The 18,595-nt window shown below is 62.1% G+C and overlaps 1 protein-coding gene across 5 annotated transcripts in view; it reads left to right on the forward strand.

Moving 5' to 3' along the window:
• The window catches only part of KCNQ2 (potassium voltage-gated channel subfamily Q member 2), a 42,961-nt gene extending 28,859 nt beyond the window's left edge, over window positions 1–14,102 (forward strand). For 2 of the 5 annotated variants that reach the window (XM_068987033.1, XM_068987034.1), the window contains 5 exons: window positions 6,770–6,993; window positions 7,346–7,454; window positions 7,842–7,973; window positions 12,514–12,637; window positions 13,371–14,102. In XM_068987033.1, the coding sequence (XP_068843134.1) occupies window positions 6,770–6,993; window positions 7,346–7,454; window positions 7,842–7,973; window positions 12,514–12,637; window positions 13,371–14,102 (1,321 nt within the window). Of the gene's footprint in view, window positions 1–3,299; window positions 3,354–6,769; window positions 6,994–7,345; window positions 7,455–7,841; window positions 7,974–9,869; window positions 9,978–12,513; window positions 12,638–13,370 lie in introns of all 5 variants that reach the window. The other 3 variants (XM_068987032.1, XM_068987031.1, XM_068987035.1) reach the window with 3 other exon arrangements.
• The last annotated feature ends 4,493 nt before the right edge of the window (window positions 14,103–18,595 follow it).

Genomic DNA, 18,595 nt, shown 5'->3' on the forward strand with positions numbered 1-18,595 from the left:
CCAGGCCATGGGCCAAAGATGTTGCCTGCTTGTTCATGCCCTCCTGGACTGAAGGCTGCTCAGCTGGGAAGGCACTGGGCTGAGCCCTCCTTCAGCATCCATCAGAGGAGGACATGTACCCCATCCCTGAGTCCCCGAAGCGGGTTGGCCACTGGAGCTGACCTGGAAACATCAGCAGCGCTTTGCCTCCAACCAGCCCAAAGAACAGCAGAGAGGACCCTTTAGATCCCAGACCAGAGTGGCTTTATCCTGGGCAGTGACCTCTGTTCTCATGGGCACAAACCAAGGGGCCTGGCACGGGGCTGTGGTCAGGTGGGCAGGGAGGGGGAGCAGCAAGCCTGGTGTCTGGGGAGCCCCGAGACTGCTCCACTTCATTGGTTCCCATTGGTGCTGCCATCAGCCCCTCCTGTGAGCCCCCAGGACCCTGAGGCCCAGGAGGTGGGCGCGGCTGCCCTCAGCTCTGCCCAGTGGGCGCTCTCTGGCCCTCGGCGTGGCCCCTCTGGCCTGTTGCAGCTCCCTGTGCTCGCCGCCTGCGTGCCTCTCCCCTCCAGACAACTTTCGTCTCAGCCTCTCTCTCTCTCTCTCTCCTCTCTTGCCCTCCCCTCCCCTAATCTGGAAAATCTTGCCTGCCCCCCCCAAGTGCCTTTAATCATGTCACTGCCCTTCTCGGGCCCCTTTCACGTCCGCTCTGTCTTTGGGGATGAGGTGGCTGACCCTGAAAGCAGGACTCCAGGTGAGGATTCACGGGAGCCCCCCGGCTCTCCGGCACGTTCTGTGGCTCCCCTCCTCGAACCCGCTTTTTGCTCCTCCCTCCCTCCCCGTGTGTCCGTGTGTCCCTGCCTGTGACCAGCGGCTTCCCTTGGGGGCCCGAGGCTGAGGCCCTGGGACAGAGGGCCGGCCTATCCTGGGTGCATACCTTTCAGCCAGGGCATTTCTGTGCCCCGACTGGAGCAGCCAGGAGCCCCTGTGCAGCACCCGGTGCACAGTAGGTCTGTAGGAAAGGGTCCCGCCCTGGACACCTGTGGGTGGGCTGTTCCTGGGCTGCCCGGCGAGGGGACCCTAAGCAGGTGGACGGGGTGGGTGCTGGGGCCCTCCACTGCCAGGAGACCCCTTGGTCCTGGCTCATGGTGGGGACATGCCCTGTGGCTGTGTGGGCGTTAGACCAAGGTGTGGGGCTGGCGGGGGCAGGGGAGGGGGCAGGCGGGGGTCTCGGGCTGTGCTGCTCCGGGTGTGGCTCTGACTTGCCCTTTGATCCACCCCATTTCTGACTGCCTACTCCTGTGCCTGGGGAAACCCCTGCGCCCCAGCTGCTTTGCTCCCGTCCGTGTGGCCCCCTCTTCATCGTGGGGGGCCATGTGCAGTGTTTGGGTGCGTGTCTGTCCAGTCTGGTGTTGGTGACTGTTTGTGGGCACCTCTTCCACCCTCTTGAGCCCAGGCCCCCCCGGGCTGAATGTGGGCAGGAAACCCCAGGGCCAGCCTAGAGCCCAGAGGCGATGGGCTGGAGTCGGGACTCCTCACTGCCCACCCCAAGCAGAGAAGCAGTGTTCAGGGGGATGGCTGGGCCACCACCAGTCCCCCTCCCCCTGCTCTTGTCCTGCCCTCAGACTTCCTGGTTTCATGCAGGAGCCTCTGGCCACGTGAGGCTGTTTAAATTTTCATTAAAACTAAAGAAATCCCTGCAGTTGGAGAGCTGCTCCCCAAGCTCCTGTGTGTGGAAGCCAGGCTTGAGGTGTCACGTAGGAAATGGTGGGTGGGCAATGCGGGGCTGCTCATCTGTTCAAGGCTGAGGTCCTTCAAAAGAGCTGGGGGCAGACATCCCATCCTACCTCATGCTCTTTCCTGGGGGAGGAGCCCCCGGGCAGGGCAAGGCAGGGCTCTGTGTGCAGGCCTGGGGACCCCTGCAAGGAGCTGGCCATGTAGGTCCCAGTCTTTAGGGTCTTCATCTGTCTGGCAGGCCCTGGTGGAACTGTGGCTGCCTCAGGGGTGTGCTTGCGGAGAGCACGTTTGCCCTAAATTTGAGTTCTGTGAGCTGCTGGGCCAGGGTGGGGGTGGTCTGAACCCTGGGAAGATGTGCCCCTCTGCCCCGGGTGGCCCTCTAGTTAGTTTTTTCCTACAACCTGAAGTAACTGGGGAAGCTCCCACCAGGGAAGTGCACATGCTTGCAGGGTCCTCCACGGAGGGCGAGGCCGGTGAAGCCGAGGGAGAGCTCTTTGAGGAGCCTTGACCCTGGCTTGCTGGTGTTAATGTGGGGAGATCCTTGCTGGGGCAGTGGCAGGTGCCACCGGTGTTTAAGTGACTGTGAGTCAACACTGTTGGCTGTGTCTGGGTTTCCAGGCTCAGCAGTTTGAGAACCGCTGTCTCAGAAGCAACAACTTTGAAGGTGGAGGCAGAGAGCAAGACCCCAGGGAAGTGAAGGGTTTCTTGATGTTCTTGCTGGTTCTTTTCATTTCTGCTTAAAAGCTTTGTGGCTCAGACAGTAAAGAATCTGTCTGCAGAGCAGGAGACCTGGGTTCGATCTCTAGGTCGGGAACATCCCCTGGAGAAGGGAATGGCTATTCACTCCAGTATTTTTGCCTGGAGAATCCTATGGACGGAGAAGTCTGGCAGGCTATGGTCCATGGGGTCACAGGGAGTTGGACATGACTGATCAACTAACACACGTGCAGGTTCTTATGCACAGCTGCTCTGGCCTTTGCGGAGGGTCTTGGGCAGGCTGACCACCGGCAGCCTTTCCTGACCAGCTAGCCGCAGGTCAGGATAGCCTTCACCCAGGGTCTGGCCTTGGCCGGCCCTTTCATGTGCAGGGGCCCCAAGCCTCCTCCTCCTTGGCTCCCCTCTGGGTAGAGGTGGCCACTGCATTCTGGGTAAACGGGGGCCACTTCTGATCAGGCCGCTGTCTGGGTTGGTTTGTGAAGCCAAACTCGCACGTTTTTCCTCTGAAAACGTGAGCTTTCTGAAATCCTGTCCCTGTAGAACCAGCAAAGCCTTAGCCCATGTATTATTTTTTTGTTGGCATGAATATAGCAAAAAATAATACATCTTTTGAAAGAGATGGCCCCAAATAGATGCTGGAAGGAAAAGGTATTTTTGGAGAGAAAAAAAAAGATTTTTTTTTCTCTCCAAAAATAGGGACTATTTTCTTTTCCAGGCTGATGGAGGACTTTGTGCGCGACCTCCGCACTCGCACTTCTTTCTCCCATGCGAAATCTGTGGCGGGCGCACCCCACGCCCACGCCCCCGGCCGGGGTCCCTCCGGTCGCCAGCGCCCGCAGGACTAACTGTCCTCTCCTCATTTCCAGTAAAGGCAGACGGTGCGCAGAGTCCCTGTGTGGATGCTGCCCAGGACACGCTAGGTACCGCGGACACGCCGCTCGGACGACCATTGCTGCACGGCTCTTGTCCCCTTCCGCTCCAAACACTGCTTATTAGAGGTTCTAGATGCGCCAGGGAAAGGCTGGCGCCCGTCCGGCCCCCTAGGCCCCGATTCTGATTGGCAGCTCACCTCCCAGCCCTTCGTGGAGCCCCTGCCCGCCTCTGACCCCAGGCGCCCTCCTGGGCTACAGGGGCACTGTGCTAACGCCCTTCCTTCCCCCCAAGCCAAACGATGCCCCAACGATGCTGTGCTCCAAGCAGGAGAGGGGCCGGCCAGGGGGTCTGATCCCGCAAAGCGCGCCTTCCAGGGTCTGATTGCTCTCCTGCGAGACTTCCCCATGGCTGGGCCATCTAGCACCTCTACTACGCAAGGGAGGGCACTGCCCTCCACCCGCTGCCCGCCCGCGGGAGGCGGCTCTGTCCTGTGTGTGCCGGGCTCCCTGTGGTCCTGGCACACCAGATGCACCGGAAAGCCCGAGGTCCGCGGCTCCCTCCTCCCACGTACAGGCCTGGTTTAGGGCAGACTGGAAACGGGACGGTGGAAGGGCCGACCTTTGCCCAGTGGGCTCCCTGACTGCCGGCACGTTTCCTCTCTCTGTGCCCTGTCTGCTCTCGGGGATGTGGAAGTGTCTGTCCTCCTGCTTGCTCTGGGCCCACTGCTGCCCGCCCCGCCCTGCCCCGTGCGGCCCGCAGGTGCTGGCAGCTGCACTCACCAGTCATCGTGTGCATGTGGTCCGAGCTGGCCCCAGAAGCAGGGATGTTGAGCGGTGGGCGTGGGGAGGGGCTGGGCAGCAGGTCGGGGTTCCAGGGCGGCATGCCTGCACACCTGCATCCGTGCATGCTCCGAATCCTGCTCCCCCAGAGAGGGGCTCGGAGGGTAGACCCCCCTGCCCCTGCCGTGCTGCCTGTGTGTTCTGAAGAAGGCCTGCGGGGGTGGGGGGCTCTTGCAGCCCTTCAAGGGGAGATTTGGGGTCCCAGTAGAAGCTGTCCTGCTTGCCCAGAGCTTGTGTCCAGGGGGCTTCTGGCCACAGGTTGGCCTGTCAGGTTGGGGGCTGTGGTCAGGCTGCCTGGGAACCGGAAGGGCCAGAGGTGCCCACGGCCGGTCAGGGGCCCAGGCCATGTTCGGCCCCGCTATGTGTGTTTCACAACTCTCCCCTCATCTTCCTCACCTTCCCTGGGCATCCAAGGTCCAGCCGTGGGCCAGATGGTTCTCTTGGTGGATGCTGGCTCTCCCCCTCCAAGCTGGGCCTTGGCCGTGCAGACTAGGGTATAGCGGCGCTCAGCCAGGGCACCCCCTCGCTTATCCTTGTTGATGGCTGGCTTCTCTTTTTGGGGATTTTGCCTTGGATGGGGGATGGGGGTGGTGGCAGGCAGGAGAGGAGAGGCTGGGCCTTGCTTTCTCCCCCAGACCTTCCTGAGCTTGCTGTCTGGCCCCATGTAAATGCCCTTCACTCGGAGGGTGGGCTAGCCTCCCGCCCCTTCCTTGGGGGCAGGCGGCCAGAGCCCCACCCTGCGTTTACTTCCATCCTTGGCTTGTGAAGTGAGGGAGAGCCTCTCTTGACTCCTGCAGGACTGTTGGCACTCGAGCACCTGGAGTTGACGTAGGATCAGGGTGGTTGGGGGGGCTGCGCATGCAGGGGGGGCTGCGTGCCTGTGACTCTGAGTTGTGATAACTGAGAAAGTCCAGACCACCACCCATGGTCCCCCAGCAGGAGGCTTCTCCCCGGTCTGAGCAGTCTGAGAGTCAGGGACGGGATGGCGGGGCCAGGGCGAGGCCAGGGAAGGCTCCTTCCTGTGGCTTTGTCCTCACAGGCAGCTGCGTGGGGCCAAGTTCCAGGGACCCCTGGTATGTACAGGACAGCAAGTCCAGCTGGGGGTCCCCATCAAGGGCTTGGTGGGGCCCTTGCTTCTCGGTTCTCCTGGACCAGCTGGTGGTCTCCTTTGGGAATGACGAGGGTTATCTGCACAATGGCTCCCATGCCCTGGCTCCGGGGGTCCCTCGGCCCCCCACCCCTGTCTTGGCCTCGTGCCAGGCACAGCAGTTACAAGTTTGGGGCTAGTGTCCTGAGCAAGCAAATGCCCTGGCTCCTGTGCTCAAGGGGACCCTGGGCACTGAGAGTCTCTGGGGGAACCTCCCCTCCGGGTGGGCTCCATGCCTCAGGCCTGAGAACTAGCACAGAGGGTCTCAGCTGGCTGGGGGCAAGGTGGGGGCACCAGCTTGGACTGCAGTGTCTGGGCTGGGTGGACCAGGCCATGGGCCGTCTTTTGTCCATGGCCTATCATCTCTGCGCCGTCTGACACTGTGTCAGCTGTGGGTCCCCCTTAGGTCAGGGGAGGTGGCTGACCCGGGGCATCTGTGATGGGGCTGGCACTGTCTGAGGGATCAGCTGTGGTGGTTGCTTCCCAGGGGCAGCAGAGGCCCTGCCAGGTGCCTTTGTGGGCTGGCCCCAGGCCCCGGGCCCCAGGGCAGTGCAGAGGCCACTCCAGGAGGTCCGGTGGCCCCTCAGTGTGGTGGCATGAATGGGTTCACAGTTCACAGGGACTTCGCTCTCCTCCAGGCAGATGGTGGTCTGTGGGAGGAAGTGAGTGGCCGCCTGGCCCTGGGCCTGACCTGTGACTACCACGACCTGTGACTACCATGCTTCTGTTTCCTGCATGAGGCCTGGAAGATGTTAGAACCGACAAGCTCGGGGTGTCAGATCCATCTCCCTGGTTACCAAGAGATGAGGGAAGGGAGCCCTTTATGGGGCTGTGGCTGGATGGCCATGGTTGCCCCCTCCCTGCGGCCTCTGGCCAGGGCTCGGCTGGCACCCCAAGTGTTCTCCAGAGCGTGAATGTTCTATTCCTGGATGGGTCTTGTTTGGGGGAACCTGTAACACCCTGGGTAGAAGGGGTGGGCAGACCCTTGCCCTCTGTGCTGCTTCCCCTCCCCCTCCCCTGCAACTCTTCCTCCAGGCAGCTCCCCAGGGTTGGGCAGAGGGGCCCAGGGGTCAGCTGCAGACCTCACCCTTCTGACCTGGGGCAGTTACAAGGGTGGAGGGGCAGGTGTGGTAATCACTGAAGTGGCTGGGCACCCTCAGGAGGTGCCCAGGACATTTGGAGAAGGAGGCCTGGCCGGACAGTGTGGCAAGAGTTCAGGCACCTTTGGGTGGCAATTGAAAGTGATTTCAGAGTCCACTGACCGGCCCCCGGCCAGGCTGAGCACCCAGTGGGCCCTGGGAGTCTGTGGTAGGGCTGACCCATCTCCACTCACCCGGGCGACCTTCCTTCCCCATCCCCATGGCCTCAGCGCCCCGTCCACCCGCCAGCAGCCAGTGGGCTGGAGTGTTCTTTGCAGGGTGACCTCTCTTGCTGTCTTTCTGTGTGTCTGTCCGTCTGTCGGTTCTCGCGGGAGCAGTCAGAAGGTCAGTTTGAAAGACCGTGTCTTCTCCAGCCCCCGCGGCGTGGCTGCCAAGGGCAAGGGGTCCCCTCAGGCCCAGACCGTCCGCCGGTCACCCAGCGCCGACCAGAGCCTGGAGGACAGTCCAAGCAAGGTGCCCAAGAGCTGGAGCTTCGGGGAACGTGGCCGCGCCCGGCAGGCATTCCGGGCCAGGGGTGCTGCTTCGCGGCAGAACTCGGAAGGTGGGTTGGGCAGCCCTGGGGGTGCAGGCCTGCTGTCCTGGAGCTCCGGGAGGTGGGGCTGCATGGGCTTGTCCTGCACCACGAGCTCCATGCTCACCCATGGCACTGGTGACGGCGCAGCCCTGCTCTTAGGGCAGACATTCCCCGGGTCCCGTGTGTGGGCATACCACATTTTGCCCATCTGTCCATGTACAGTGATGCCCTCTCATGGTGGCCGCTCCCCGAGGAGCACAGTGGAGGGAAGCAGGCTGAGAAGGCGGGAGTGGGGGCTGGAGCGCTGCAGGGCCAGAGCACCAGGCCCCACAGCGCCGGGGGCTGCCCGGCCCCTCACGGGCTATGTCCTTCCACCCAGAAGCAAGTCTCCCAGGGGAGGACATCGTGGACGATAATAAGAGCTGCAACTGCGAGTTCGTGACAGAGGATCTGACCCCAGGCCTCAAAGTCAGCATCCGGGCCGTGTGGTGAGGACCTGGCTGCCTCTCACAGAGCCATCTGTGCACGCGGGGCCTGGGGAGCGGGTTTGAAGACACAGCTCCAGGGGGATGCCTCGCGGCTGACACCCCTTCAGCCCGGGCCCTGCAGCTCACAAGGCACCTGCTGTCATGGCCATCGCCTGTGCCCGCGTGCCAGGTGCCGTGGACAGCAGGAGCTGTGCTGCACGGGGGTTCCTGAGTGGACAGGGTCCTTGGCACAGCTAGGCCCAAAGGTGGAGGGAGTACGGGCGGTGGGTGTCCCAGATAATAGGGCTAGAGATACTGGGAGGGCCATAGCTAGGTGGTTGTTGGAGGGCTGCCTTCGGTGGGCCCTTCTCTGCCCAGGGCTCACAGCCCCTCGTCTGACTCCCCCAGTGTCATGCGGTTCCTGGTGTCCAAGCGGAAGTTCAAGGAGAGCCTGCGGCCCTACGACGTGATGGATGTGATTGAGCAGTACTCAGCCGGCCACCTAGACATGCTGTCCCGCATCAAAAACCTGCAGTCCAGGCAAGAGGGCCCACCCCGCCCTGGGTTGCGGAGCCGGGTCCTCTGGGCCAAACCCGGGTGCTGTTCGGGGACCGGTGCAGTGCGGGCTGCCCGTTCCCGGCAGAGGTGTGGCGGTGGATGCGGCTGCAGACACAGTGGCTGGCCCTGCTTGCTGCCACGTCTGGGCCCTTCCTCTCCGGCCCCACGCCGGCCCCACGTGGGCTTTCTGCTGTGTCCTTGTGTGGTCTGTTTTGAATCTTTCTGTTGTCTCTCTCTTCTCTCTGCCCTTGCCATGATGGGCAAACGTGTATGTGTGTATGTGTGCACATGCACGTCTGTGAATGCACACGTGTACTCACGTGTGTGCGGACCGTGGGCACATGTGCACACGTGTGTGTAAAGTGCATGTGTGTGCATGTGTGCACACGAGTGCAACACATGTTTTGCAGAAGTGTGTGGGTGTACGCATGTATCTGTGTGTGTTGTGTGTCCTTGCATGTATGTGTACCCACGTGAGCTGGGGAGAGTAGTTCTGTTGCGAGGTGAAGGGGCAGGTTTCTGTGGGCCTGTTGGGCAGCAGTTAGGCCATGTGGCACCTTTTCTTCCAGAATGGGAGGGCAGATTCTCCCTCCCCCCATGCAGAGGGATTCCCATGGCCAGAGTAGGCGATGGGGCTGGACAGGTGCCTGGTGTGGCTGGGGCAGGGCGCACGCGGACACTGCCATCTCTGGCTTGTTCACTCCAGGAGTCAGTCATACACACATGTACACAGACACAGTGAGGACCCAGGACACACACGCACACAGAACTATGTCTGCTCCCACATGCACATGCGTGTTGGCACATGTATATACAAATAACTGTTTCCTAAGCCTCATGTCTACAAACATGTCCCATAGGCCAGCACACACACATGCACACTGAGTACACGTGTGCTGAGAAGCACGCACTGTCCACACAAACGAGCACACGTGTCTGTGGTGCCTGTGATGCCACGGCTGTCATGGGTCTGTCCTGGCGTGGGCCTCACTCTCTGCTGGCCAGGCCCCTTCCCTGAAGCTGCTGCCAGTTCTCTGGCCTGAAGCCCAGGCCCTGGCCGTGGAGGGGTCTGGATGGTCACGGCAGCACTAGGGGTCAGTCCAGCCTCTGGCCCCACAGCAGGTGGTGTCTGCCCGGTTCTGCTTGAGATTCCAGGGGAAGGGTCCGTCTAGGTCTCCAGCTCTCTCTTAGGGTGGGGCCAGGGGTTGACCCTTCCTGTCCACAGGCTTGGGCCAGGAGTTCAGCTGCTCAGTGTCCTCCTCAAGCATTGAGTAGACCTGTGTGTTTGTATGAACGTGTGTGCCCATGCAGTTGTGCACGTGCAAATAATGTGTGAGAGTGCATGTGTACACAGGTGTGTGGACATGTGCCAGTGCATGCAAACATGCAGGTATGCGTAGTGTGTGAGCGTGTACGTGTGTTCACATGTGTACAAGTGTGAGTGAGAGGCCGGCCCGGGTCCCAGTGGGTGGCCTACCTCCATCCGTCACAGCAGCTGCTTTTGTCCACCAGGCTCTTCTGTCCTAAATGGTCTCCTCTCCCTCCCTTTCTGTCTGGAAAACAGATGAGACAGACCCACTCCGCAGGAGCTGGATGTCTGTCGCTCACTGGCAGGGCCTTCATGTCCTTCCTGGGACCCTTGGCACTTTGCTGCCAGCTGCCTTGTGTCCTGTGCATGTGGACATTGGCCCGGGCAGATGGGGCACCACGAGCTTGTGGCCCTGCCCGGTGCCAAGGTCCTGGAGCTCAGAGTCCTTGTGCTCCAGGGTCAGGGCGGCCTTCAGCAGGTCGCTCCTTTTCTCTGCGAGTTCCTGCTGCCCCCCACATGTTGCTTCACGATGCATTTTCCCGGTGTCTCTTTTCTTGTTTACTCGCCAGGATAGATATGATTGTGGGCCCCCCACCCCCTTCAACTCCCCGGCACAAGAAGTACCCCAGCAAAGGACCCACGGCCCCTCCGAGAGAGTCACCCCAGTACTCACCTAGGTCAGGACACGCCCCGCCTGTCTGTGTGGAATGCCAGTCCCCTTTGCTCCAGCCACATGACGGCAGCACCCTCTCTGCCCAACAGGATGCAGGGCTGTTTCTGTCCTTGACAAAGTGACGTCCTCTGAGGCCCCGGGAGGCTGGGTTGGGGGCCCTTGAGCTGCTCCTCTTGGCGTGGTCCTGGGGAGGCTGTGTGACACCTGTGTGACTTCTTTGGGGGTGCTCCCCGGGCACAAGTAGACGGCAGCCCCCCAGGGACCAGATGCGTTCAGACGTGAGGGCCTGCCTTTCGGGAGCTCTGCCTGAGCACCAATGCAGGCTCTTAGCACCACTGCCGGTGGGTCACTCTGTGCCGCTTATGGACCAAGCAGGTCCTCTGGCCTCTAGACTCTGGTGAAGAGTGACTAGGAAAGGCCCCAACCTGAGTGGGCCGCCCAGGGGGTCCCCAGAACCCTGGGCTTTGTGTCCAGTTGTCACCGCAGTCAGGGTTCCTGCAGGAGGTGGTCCTGGTCAAAGAGGAGTGGGGTATGAGGGCAGTTAGGTGTTAGGCAGCAGGAGCAGGGTCACTGGTGGTGAATTCAGACATCGGAGCCTTCCTGTTCCCCTGGACGGTTGAAATGACGGCTGTGATTCCCCCAGTAGGTCTAAGAGAGCACCCAGGGCAGGGTTGTGGGGTGAGGGCAGAGGCACCCTGGCCATGCTGGCAGAAAGGACCAGGGGTGTCCTGAAGGCCAGTTGGGTGTCTGACTCCTGTGTGCTGGGGTTTCTCTGCATGAGGCCGGGAGTCAGTGTACTCGGCACCCCAGCCTGGCAGCTCTCCTATAAGAAAGGAGTTTCCGGGGGAGTAGGACTGACCCAGGGCAGCCCAGACAGTGTTTGTCGCATCCCCTGTCCTTCCTGTGTCCCACAAAGAGGACACGGAGGACAGCCCCAAGGAAGCTGTGCCCCGAGACAGCAGCCTGCCCTTCCGGCATCGCTTCAGGGCACAGGGGCTGAGAAGGCCCTGCCAGCCCTCGGAGCCCCCAGGCCTCCCGGACCACTGCAGCCAGAGGACATGCAGACTCCCACAAAGAAGGGGCCAAAGGGCTGACTGGGCACGAGGGGTTAAGCCCAGCTCCTCACCTGAGGCCCAGGGGAGGGGGTGGTGCAGACTCAAGGAGCACTCACCAGCAGCACCCCCAGGCTGACCCTGGGCTGAGGATCCCAGGGCAGCAGCCAGGTGGACAGCCCGTCATGTGGCAGGGGTGAAGGCGCTGAGCGCCCGTGCCTGGACTGTGTGGACACTTGAACACCAGACAGCCCTCTTCCCGCTCTGTCCCCACAGCGTCTGCTTGGAGTCTGAGGGCCCTTCATCCCCCCAAACCCCTCCCCCCGCATGATCAAGCATGATGCCCACTGGAGCATGAGGAGGCTGCCCCATGGCTGATGCAAGCCTGACCCCTCCTGCTTCCTGCGACAGACAGGACAGATCCCTGAGTCCTGACAGGCGATCAGGGCAGCTGTGGATGAGGAAGGCAGCCGGGGAGGGGGCAGTGGCTTCAAGTGGCACTTCTGGGGGGGCTGGCAGCCCTCCCCACTCTGGAGCCTGGAAGGAGGCTTTGGCCATGAGGCTCGCGTGGCCTGTGCCCGGGTCACTGTCCTGCCAGCCGCACCCTGGCCCCAGTGTGTTTGCCCAGTGTCCATGTGGCTGCACCCCTCCGACTCAGGCACCCACGCTGCTCCTCTCAAGGCCCCTTCTGAGCTTCTCTGGGGCCGTTCCTGCTCACTCGGTGGTCAAGCAGAAGCCCCTCCAGGAAGGAGGCCTCCCTCCCCTCTTGTTGGCTTTCCTGACTGCTGCCCTTGTTTGAGGCCAGCTCAGCTGTGTTGCGCATCCCCCACTCGTGTGCACATAAGGGCACACTCACGTTCACACAAGTGTGCGCACATACATGGAAGCACGCACACGCATGCATAGTAAGCACACACGTGTACACGCACGAGCGCACAGGGACCCCTTCTGGTTGGCAGTGGCTCTGTCTGTCCCTTCTGGTTGTGCGTTGGCGGTTTTCGGTGTTTTTTTCTGTGTCCCCTCCCGCGTCTGGCGCATGGAGCGTAGCCCTCACGCCCCCTGCCCCCTGTCCGCGCTTCTGTGGTTCCCTTGGCCCACCTTTAGCTCCGCCCCCTCCAGACCCCCGGGTGGGCGGGGCCTCAGTGGTACGTTATCCAGGAGCAGAGCTGGGGTGGGGGTGGGGTTGGCGGTGGGGGTGGGGAAGGTGCGGGGAGCTGCGGGTGCATGGCCCTGGCTTCCTTCTCTGCTCCTCGCTGATGTGCCAGCCCCGCTGGGATGGGACGGTCAAGGGACAGGCACCGAGGGTGGCAGAGAGCAGGACAGGGACCTGGCGCCAGGCGTCTATCTGTCCTGGTTCCTCGCTGCCCTCAGTCGGCTCTGGCTCAGTCGGAGCCTAAAACTGGGGGCTGCGGCCTGGCCCAGGAGGAGACGCCTTGGGCCCCGGCACTCTCACCCGACCTCACGCCCGGGGTGGGTCTCTTCCGGCAGAGTGGACCAGATCGTGGGGCGTGGCCCAGCGATGGCGGACAAAGACCGAGGCAAGGGCCCGGCGGAGGCGGAGCTGCCCGAGGACCCCAGCATGATGGGGAGGCTGGGGAAGGTGGAGAAGCAGGTGGGAGAGGCTGGGGGTCCGTGGTGTCAGTGCAGCTGCTGCGGGAGGGTGAGCCAGCTTTGTTGGGAGCTGAGGGCTCTGGTGTCTGGACCCTGGGTACCCCGTGAGCACTCCCAGGCCTGGGGCACTTCCCTTCTGCTGGCCAGCGCCTACAGACCCCAGGCCAAGCACTGGCTTGCTCGCTCACTTCTCTCCTGGGGGGCGCTACTGCAGGGCCTGCGTGGTCGTTCTCCACCCCACTTGGCTGACCTTGTCTGACTTTCCTCTACTCTCTTGGGAGCAAGTCCTCTGGAACCACACACAAGACCCTTTGCTGAGGGTCTGCTTCTGGGAGCCCAGGAGAGGAACGGGTGATTCCTTCCCTCTGGAGTTTGCTTTATGGGTGAACCCACAGAGTGGCCCAAAGAAGCAAGAGTGTCCATGCTCTGAAGCCCTGAGGCCACATACCCTGATGGGGGCAGTCAGAGGCTGAGCTGTCGGGGGAGGGGGTGTCCTGCCTTCTATTGCCTCTGCAATTTTGTAGGTGACCTCCTGTGTCCCCCCACCTCTGGGGAGTGTCGAGGGTCCCCACCTGTCCAGGGAGCATTGCTGCCCTCCCCAGCTCCAAGGAGCATCCCAACCCCCGCCATGAGAAGCATCCAGCCCTTCCCACTTCCAGGGACCGTCCTCCCCACCCCCAACCCCCTCCCCAGCATGGGAACCATCCAGCATGTCTCACTAGCCCCTCCCACAGGTCCTGTCCATGGAGAAGAAGCTGGATTTCCTGGTGAACATCTACATGCAGCGCATGGGTGTCCCTCCGACGGAAACCGAGGCCTACTTTGGGGCCAAGGAGCCGGAGCCGGCGCCACCGTACCACAGCCCCGAAGACAGCCGGGACCACGGTGGCCGGAGCGGCTGCATCATCAAGCTCGTCCGCTCCACCAGCTCCGTGGGCCAGAAGAACTTCGCGGCACCCCCGCCTGCACCCCCCACCCAGTGCCCACCCTCCACCTCGTGGCAGCAGCAGTGCCACCCCCGCCCAGGCCACGGCACCTCACCCGTGGGGGACCACAGCTCGCTAGTGCGCATCCCGCCGCCACCCGCCCATGAGCGGTCCCTGTCCGCTTACAGTGGGGGCCACCGGGCCAGCACGGAGTTCCTGAGGCCGGAGGATGCCCCGGCCTGCAGGCCCCACGAGGGCGCACTGAGGGACAGTGACACATCCATCTCCATTCCATCCGTGGACCACGAGGAGCTGGAGCGCTCCTTCAGTGGCTTCAGCATCTCCCAGTCCAAGGAGAACCTGGATGCCCTCAACAGCTGCTACGCGGCGGTCGCTCCGTGCGCCAAAGTCAGGCCCTACATCGCGGAGGGCGAGTCGGACACGGACTCGGACCTCTGCACCCCGTGCGGGCCCCCACCGCGCTCCGCCACGGGCGAGGGCCCCTTTGGTGATATGGGCTGGGCCGGGCCCCGGAAGTGAGGCCACCTGCTAGCCTCCCCCTGACTCCTGGCCTCCTGGTCTCGAGGCAGATGCTCTGGGGCCCTTTTCTTAGAGCAAGGCAGTAGGGGTGCCTGTGCAGGGCGGTGGGCAGGCGTGGCCCTCAGTCTCTTGCACTGAAGGTTGGCAGAAATTCTTTTCCAGCAAGGGGCAGCCCGGCTGGCCGTGCCCACTCGGCAGACTCTGCAGACCATTGGCCCGGGCATGACAGAGGCCAGGGTCAAGGCTGAGGATAGGCCCCTGGCGGCCAGGTGCAGGCTTTGTTGGGGGCAGGGTGGCAGCGAGGGGCAGATCTGCCTTGTGAGGCTCAGCAGGTTTGAGGCCCAGGGCGTGTGGCTTGTCTCTGCCCCCATTCCTGTCCTGCCCCATCATCCTGGGTACCACGCACAGCTGCTGGTCAGTGTCACCTTCTTCCCCTGGTTCTGAGCGTCCTGTGACAGGAGCCAGCCCCACGTTCAGGACCCTGGCCTGAAGGGGGCATGGGGGCAAGGCTTGGGACCCCCTCCAGAACAGAGTGGCCTCAGACCTCCTGAACTTGATTCTTGTGGGGAGGGGCCGGCTCCATAGGCTCCTGGAGGGGATCCTTGGGGTCTCCCTTCCAGACGTGGAAGCTGGGGGGTGTCCCCTGTGTCCTCTCCCCTCTCCCCTGGCTGGACGCTGGTCACCACGCTGTGGCCAGCGCTGTGATATGGACCTGCCTGCAGGGAGGAGTGCTGAGTGGCTAGGGTGCCCCCTGGCTGGGCTCATGCTCTGGGATCCTGACTGGGCCGGTTGTGGTGAGTCGATTTGCTCGCTGTCCTCCAGGGACCCTGCCTCACCTGTCCCCCATCAGCCCCCCAACAGCACCCCCGCTGGACGATGCTTCAGCCAATGGGAAAACCCTTCAGTAGAGTCCTGCCCCACACTGTCCAGAGATGAAGGAGCTGCCTTGTAGGTGATCTCTCCTGTCCCTCCTAGGCTGACCATCACCCCCACTCTCCTCACTGACCAGCCCTTGACTGTGACCTCTGGGTGTCTTGCGATCAGTGATGCCTGTTCCCTCCCTGGGCCCTGGGAAACAGTGGTGCCCATCCTTCTCGTTTTGAGCCTGAGGGGCAGTCGCTTTGAGCCAGGAGTCCAACCCCGGTAGGCCGAGTGGACCCCGTCCTGGGCCCCCAGTTGTCAGTGTGCAGGGGCATCTGGCATTTGGAGTGACAGGACAGCAAGCCTGGACACCTAGTGCCCTCTGAGGCAGTGACCTTCCTGTGCACCAGGGCTGGGTCTGCAAAGCCTACCATGTAGTGACTTCCCCTGAAATATCAGGTCCAGGGAGAGCCTGAGCTGTCTCCTCAGGACGTTTCCGTCCATCCTGGTCAGTGAGAGACTGTGCTTGCTCTCCGGGAAGGACTTTGAAAGCAGTGTCTGAGGGTTGAATGCCCTTGGCTGTTAGGGTCCTGGCCTCTGAGATCCCTGGGGAGCAGTGTCTACTGCAGCCTCTGTGCGTGCCCCCCCCCCACCCCGCTACACCAGGACCCCCAGGTCCCAGCCATGTGCACCTGTCTGCTGGCCCAGTGCAGGAGGACCCGAGCTCGGAGTCAGAACCGTGGTCTGTGTTCAGGGCCAAGGCATGAGGATGCCTCCCCCGAGTCTCCAGGAAGGGTTGGCTGTGGGATCTTCCATGTGGCCTGGGGCAGGGGGGGTGCCTCGTTGGCCCCCCACCCCAACCCAGCGTATCTGCTCTGTGCCCGCTTCATGTTCTCCACCTCAGACCTTCAGTGGTGAGCAAAGCCCCTCTTTAGTGTTGACTGTGTGAAGAGACCCCGGCAAGTGGCAGCTCCTCTGGGTAAGGGCGGAGCTGCCCTTTGCCCCCCATCTTGGGAGAGAGAGGCCCCAGCTGGAGGGCCCCGACAGGGCACAAGCAGGCCGGCCCCTGGACCAAGTGCATCCACAGCCACTCCAGCCCCCAGTTGTTGCTGTCTGGCTCTGGAAGGGTTCAATTCAGGTTGCCAGCCGCAGGGACCCACCCCCGTTGGACCTTGGCCTGCTTGGGCCCCTGGCCTGGTAGGAGGGCCCTTTGGCCCCTGGAGAGAGGTGCATGTCCCATCACATGCATGCCCTGTGCTGTGGGTCCCTGGTGACCAGAGAGGCTAGCTTGGTCTGCAGAGCTGCTAAGCCAGATGCTGGCGCCAGGGCCACTGCTGGGAGGGCCTCTGAGGTTGCAACAGGAGGGGCTGAGGCCCGACTATCCACGTGCTGTGCTCAGCAAGGAGTGTGATGCCTCCTCCATGAAATCCTGTCCCCCATCTTTTCTTGGGGGACTGTTTCGGGGTGCAGTTTTAGGAGATGATGGGGTAGAGGCTCCTTCTCAGGGGCCTAAGCAACATGTGTTCCTCTATGTCCATCTGCTGCCCCAGGGCCCCCATCTTCAGGAGGTATGGCAGGAGAGTGCTTGGCATTCCAGGCAAGTCAGTGCACTTTCTGGGTGACCCATGGCTGTGGGCCCACCCTGCCCCACCGCACGTGTGGTAGGGGCTTCCCAAGAGAAGCATCTCAGTTACTTGATCACGCGGCTCCCCCAGCTCCGCACATGCCTGTGCTCACACTCATGCCTGCAGACATACAGCACATACACATGCATACACACCCACAGGTACACACACAGCACCTGCACACAGAGTCACATGCATTCTCACCCAGACACACCAGAGTGCACACACTCACCCATGTATGCACAATCATACACACCCATGTGCACACACACTTACCCACCCATGCACAGATGCCTGTCTGACTCGCTGTGGCTCTTCCTGCTTCAGTCCATAGGAATTAGTGAGTTCAGGAGTTGCAGACAGTCCTGGGAATTTGACCCTGGGTGGGGTTCTGCTCTTCTGACCTCTGGGCAGCACCTCAGGGGGATTCCCAGAGCCCAGGCAGGTTCCCGCCTACCCTTTTCCTCCTCCTCAGCTGCCCCGGAGGCTGTCCAGATGCCAAGATGGCCTAGGCTGGGCCAGGGAGGTCTTGGTGTCTGTGGGCATCCAGCTGCAATGTGGGGGCTCTGGTGGCTCCCTCTGCCCTCCTGAGCCATGTGACCCAGCCTCAGGACCCTCTCCCTTCTCTGCCCCACACCTCCCTCTTCTGTGACAGCATGAGCCATGGCCACCGTGGAGGATGAAGGAACCCAGCCAGGGGGCAGGGGACTCCCTCCGGGGCCTCCCTGCCGGGCCTCCCCTGCCGGGCCCCTGCCCCTGGGAGACCACGGCACCCTCCGGGGGGCACCACCCTCCTCTGGGGGGATTCGCCAGGGAGTCCACCCCATGAGAAGAGCCAGTCATTGCCCTCTAATTAACACTCTCAGCTGGAGCGGTCACCAGACAGCAGCTCCCCACAGCTTTCACACGTTGTTTTAACTTCTCCCTTCCCTAGGCTGGGGCACCCCGGTGGTCACGGGCCTAAGATGTCAACACAGGATGGGGGGGAGTGTCCTCTTTTCTGCTACACCGTCATGCTGTTTGTGGACAGAACATGGTCCTGGGACATTGCTGATGCTTCTGAGGCCCCGGAGGGTGGGGACTGCAGACAGGCCTTTGTAAGATTGCTGGTGTTAATTCCCATGCTCCCCCGATGTCAAGACCACGCCAGGCGCTGGTGGAGGCATTGGCCCGGATTTCTTCCTGCAGAGTCAACATTGGTTCTGCAACAAAGTCCCCAGAATAAATGGCTGTGAAGAGGGCTGGTTCGGCAGGGAGGCCCCACCTGGAGGGTTCAGGGCACCCCGCCACCAGCGTGGTGGGGAGTTATGAGCAGCAGGGTGGCTTCATGACTCCCAGTACACATAGCTCCAAATTAGACACTGTTTCTCGCGTTGCACTGCCCTGCATGGTCTTCACTGCCCTGGGCAGTGATGTGGACAGTCCTGCCCTCTGTGACCCCTGAGCAGAACTCCAGGCTGCCTGTTTGTATGGATGGATGTTAGGCCCTGCAGGGCCGGGCTACTTGCTTTTAGTGCCCAGGGGAGCCACAGGCCATCCCAGGCCAGCTGCTTTCTGCCCCCAGGGCAAGCTCCACTTGGGCCTTTACCAAGTGCTAAGTGGGAGAGACGATCGGGAGCTTCCTGAAGTAGGTGATGTGCTAGGATCGGGGGCTTACACCTGCCCTCTGTCCAGGGGGCCTAGAAAGCCAGCTGCCCAGGGTGGGACACTGTAGCGCCTGGAGCTGCACAAGTGGGGCACACAGCTCGTTGGCTTCTGTTGACTTGTGAGGATGGGGTTGTGAGGATGGGGGCAGATGCGGAGGGCATTCTGGGGGGAGGAGAGTATAGGAAGGAGGTAGGGAGCATGAAAAAGATGCTTGTGGGAGGAGAGACCCCTCTGTCTTGAGGAGCTCTTGTCTTGGACACTTGCATGGGTCCCCTTGCCTGATGGAGGTGTGACTGGATGGCCCTGTCTGGAGAGACCCTCAGTACAGGCAGATCAGGCACCGGGAGAGGCGAGGACCCT

Source organism: Capricornis sumatraensis, chromosome 15, assembly GCF_032405125.1.
Source record: "Capricornis sumatraensis isolate serow.1 chromosome 15, serow.2, whole genome shotgun sequence".
In the NCBI taxonomy this organism is placed as follows: Eukaryota; Metazoa; Chordata; class Mammalia; order Artiodactyla; family Bovidae; genus Capricornis; species Capricornis sumatraensis.